Consider the following 2500-nt stretch of genomic DNA (forward strand, 5'->3'; position numbering starts at 1 on the left):
CGATTGCCATCAGTCATTCTCCACCTTTGGCAAAGAACCGTCCCTCCACCCACACCAACACCAACACCACCTCCACGCCACGCTAGACAGGAGAGAGTTCGACACACTTCTGCAATCGCGCACGCCTTACAAACCCTCCACCTATCTGTGTGAGTATCCCCCATCCAGTCTCTCTCTCTCTCTCTCCCTCTCTCTCTCTCTGTCACTCTCTCTCTCTCTCTCTCTCTCTCTCTCTCTCTCTCTCTCTCTCTCTCTCTCTCTCTCTCTCTCTGCCCATAGTTGACCTTACTCAGGCCAAATTTAGTACTCCAGAGTTCCTCTTATAGCTCTGGTATGAAGTGATGTCCAATTCTCCTTCTGCTTGCCCAGACCTCCACCTTCACCCTGCGCGTCGCTGTGCCCATGTCTGTGCCTCTCCACCCGTCTCCACCCGTCTCCACCCATCCCTGTACACTATACCTCATCATTGTTCTTTCATTATTCTTCATTAATGCTTCCTTTTAATGAGCGTTCTGTATTATAATCACACTAGAGACGTGTCATATATATGGTTGCTGTCCGATGTAATGCACATCCAAAATTCACCTCCAAAATATTTTTTCAGGAATACTAAAACGCTGGTTGCAAAGTAACTGTAGAAATTGATTCCAGACAATTTAATTTAGACATATTTTAGAATAAAAATTAAAAATAGGTCTTAACTATGTAATTTCATACACATAAACCAGAACACACACACACATAAACCAAAACACACACATAAACCAAAACACAAACATATAAACCAGAACACACACACATATAAACCAACAGACACACACATAAAACAAAACACACACACATAAACCAAAACACAAATATATAAACCAGAACACACACACATATAAACCAACAGACACACACATAAAACAAAACACACACATAAACCAAAACACAAACATATAAACCAGAACACACACATATAAACCAACACACACACACATAAAACAAAACACACGCACATAAATCAAAACACAAACATATAAACCAGAACACACACATATAAACCAACACACACACATAAACCAAAACACACACACATAAATCAAAACACAAACATATAAACCAGAACACACACATATAAACCAACACACACACATAAACCAAAACACACACACATAAACCAGAACACACACATATAAACCAAAACACACACACATAAAACAAAAAACACACACATAAACCAGAACACACACATATAAATCAAAACACACACACATAAACCAAAACACAAACATATAAACCAGAACACACACATATAAACCAACACACACACACACATAAACCAAAACACACACACACATATATACCAAAACATACACATGAGTGTACAATAACACTTTTCAGACAAATAGCTACAGTGCTAAAGTTGAACTTTTACCTTTGGATGAACTCAGCAGACACGTGGTCTGGCGGTATGGTGGGGTGGACACGCTTTTGCGGGAGCACACTGACAGCGTTTGGACGTACTACTGGTGTGGTTGTTCTGTTTTTTACTGGTTGCTGAAGACAGACAGAGATGGATTATGACATTCCAGACACAGCAAAAAACAAAACACACCAAAAGTGGTTTAGTTTTCAGATGAATCACGTTTTCCATTGGACAACGATGATGTATAAGTGGTGTAATGATACATTTTGATTGAGATGGTACAGTTTTGATTTAAAGGCCTGCCATTATATATGACACAAACTACTAACCTATTTGTCTTAAAACATGATTGTTATTTCAAAACAATTTATTGCAAATTCTAATATGCACATATTTGTTTTGAAATAAAATTTGTCCTTGTGCAAAAAATTGATGTTATGAAACAGAGCACATGAGCTGTACTGACCTCTGAACTCCCTCATATAAGCTGTTTGAGAGCAAATGAGAAAGTGGGAAACTCAGGGAGCGGACCAGGGTTACACTCTGAAAATCTCTTACAAATGTCCTTTTTTCTTTTTCATTCGTTGTTGTTCTCTTTCTTTTTCACTACATTGTGTGTGTGTGTTTCTGTTCTGATTACAGAGGTAATGTATTAGAGATTCAGACTTGGGCTACGGTTACTGGCATGAGTAGTGCTGTTGTTTTTAAACTGCATTATGCAGAGATATAGGACTGTGTGTGTGTGTGAGTGTGAGTGTGTGTGTGTGTGTATGAGTGTGTGTGAGTGTGTGTGTGTGTGTGTGTGTGTGAGTGTGTGTGTGTGTGTGTGAGTGTGTGTGTGTGTGTGTGTGTGTGTGTGTGTGTGTGTGTGTGTGTTATTATGGCCATGTCTGCTCCTGCTTTTAAAGCAGGGTGAGAGTCTGTTATCTGTAGATGTCTGGGTGCAGACCCACAGTTGCCCGCGGTTACCCACAGTTACTGGAGATCAACTCTTCCCAAAATAAACTGGAAAAAATAGCTGAAGAAAAAGTGATAAAAAAGTGATAGTCACCAGTCGCACCATTGTCATGTGCAGGGATGGAAATACAT

At 39.6% G+C, this 2500-nt stretch overlaps 1 protein-coding gene across 3 annotated transcripts in view; it reads left to right on the top strand.

The window, feature by feature from the left end:
• The window catches only part of pcdh10b (protocadherin 10b), a 14662-nt gene that overhangs the window by 10791 nt on the left and 1371 nt on the right, over positions 1 to 2500 (top strand). The window contains exon 4 of one of the 3 annotated variants that reach the window (XM_035532382.1): positions 1 to 149. This exon is cut by the window's left edge and continues 184 nt beyond it. The exons of the other annotated variants lie outside the window; for them this stretch is intronic. Within the exon in view, the coding sequence (XP_035388275.1) occupies positions 1 to 149 (149 nt within the window). The remainder of the gene's footprint in view (positions 150 to 2500) is intronic. 3 annotated transcript variants of the gene reach the window in all.

This window comes from Electrophorus electricus, chromosome 12, assembly GCF_013358815.1.
Source record: "Electrophorus electricus isolate fEleEle1 chromosome 12, fEleEle1.pri, whole genome shotgun sequence".
Classification (NCBI taxonomy): Eukaryota; Metazoa; Chordata; class Actinopteri; order Gymnotiformes; family Gymnotidae; genus Electrophorus; species Electrophorus electricus.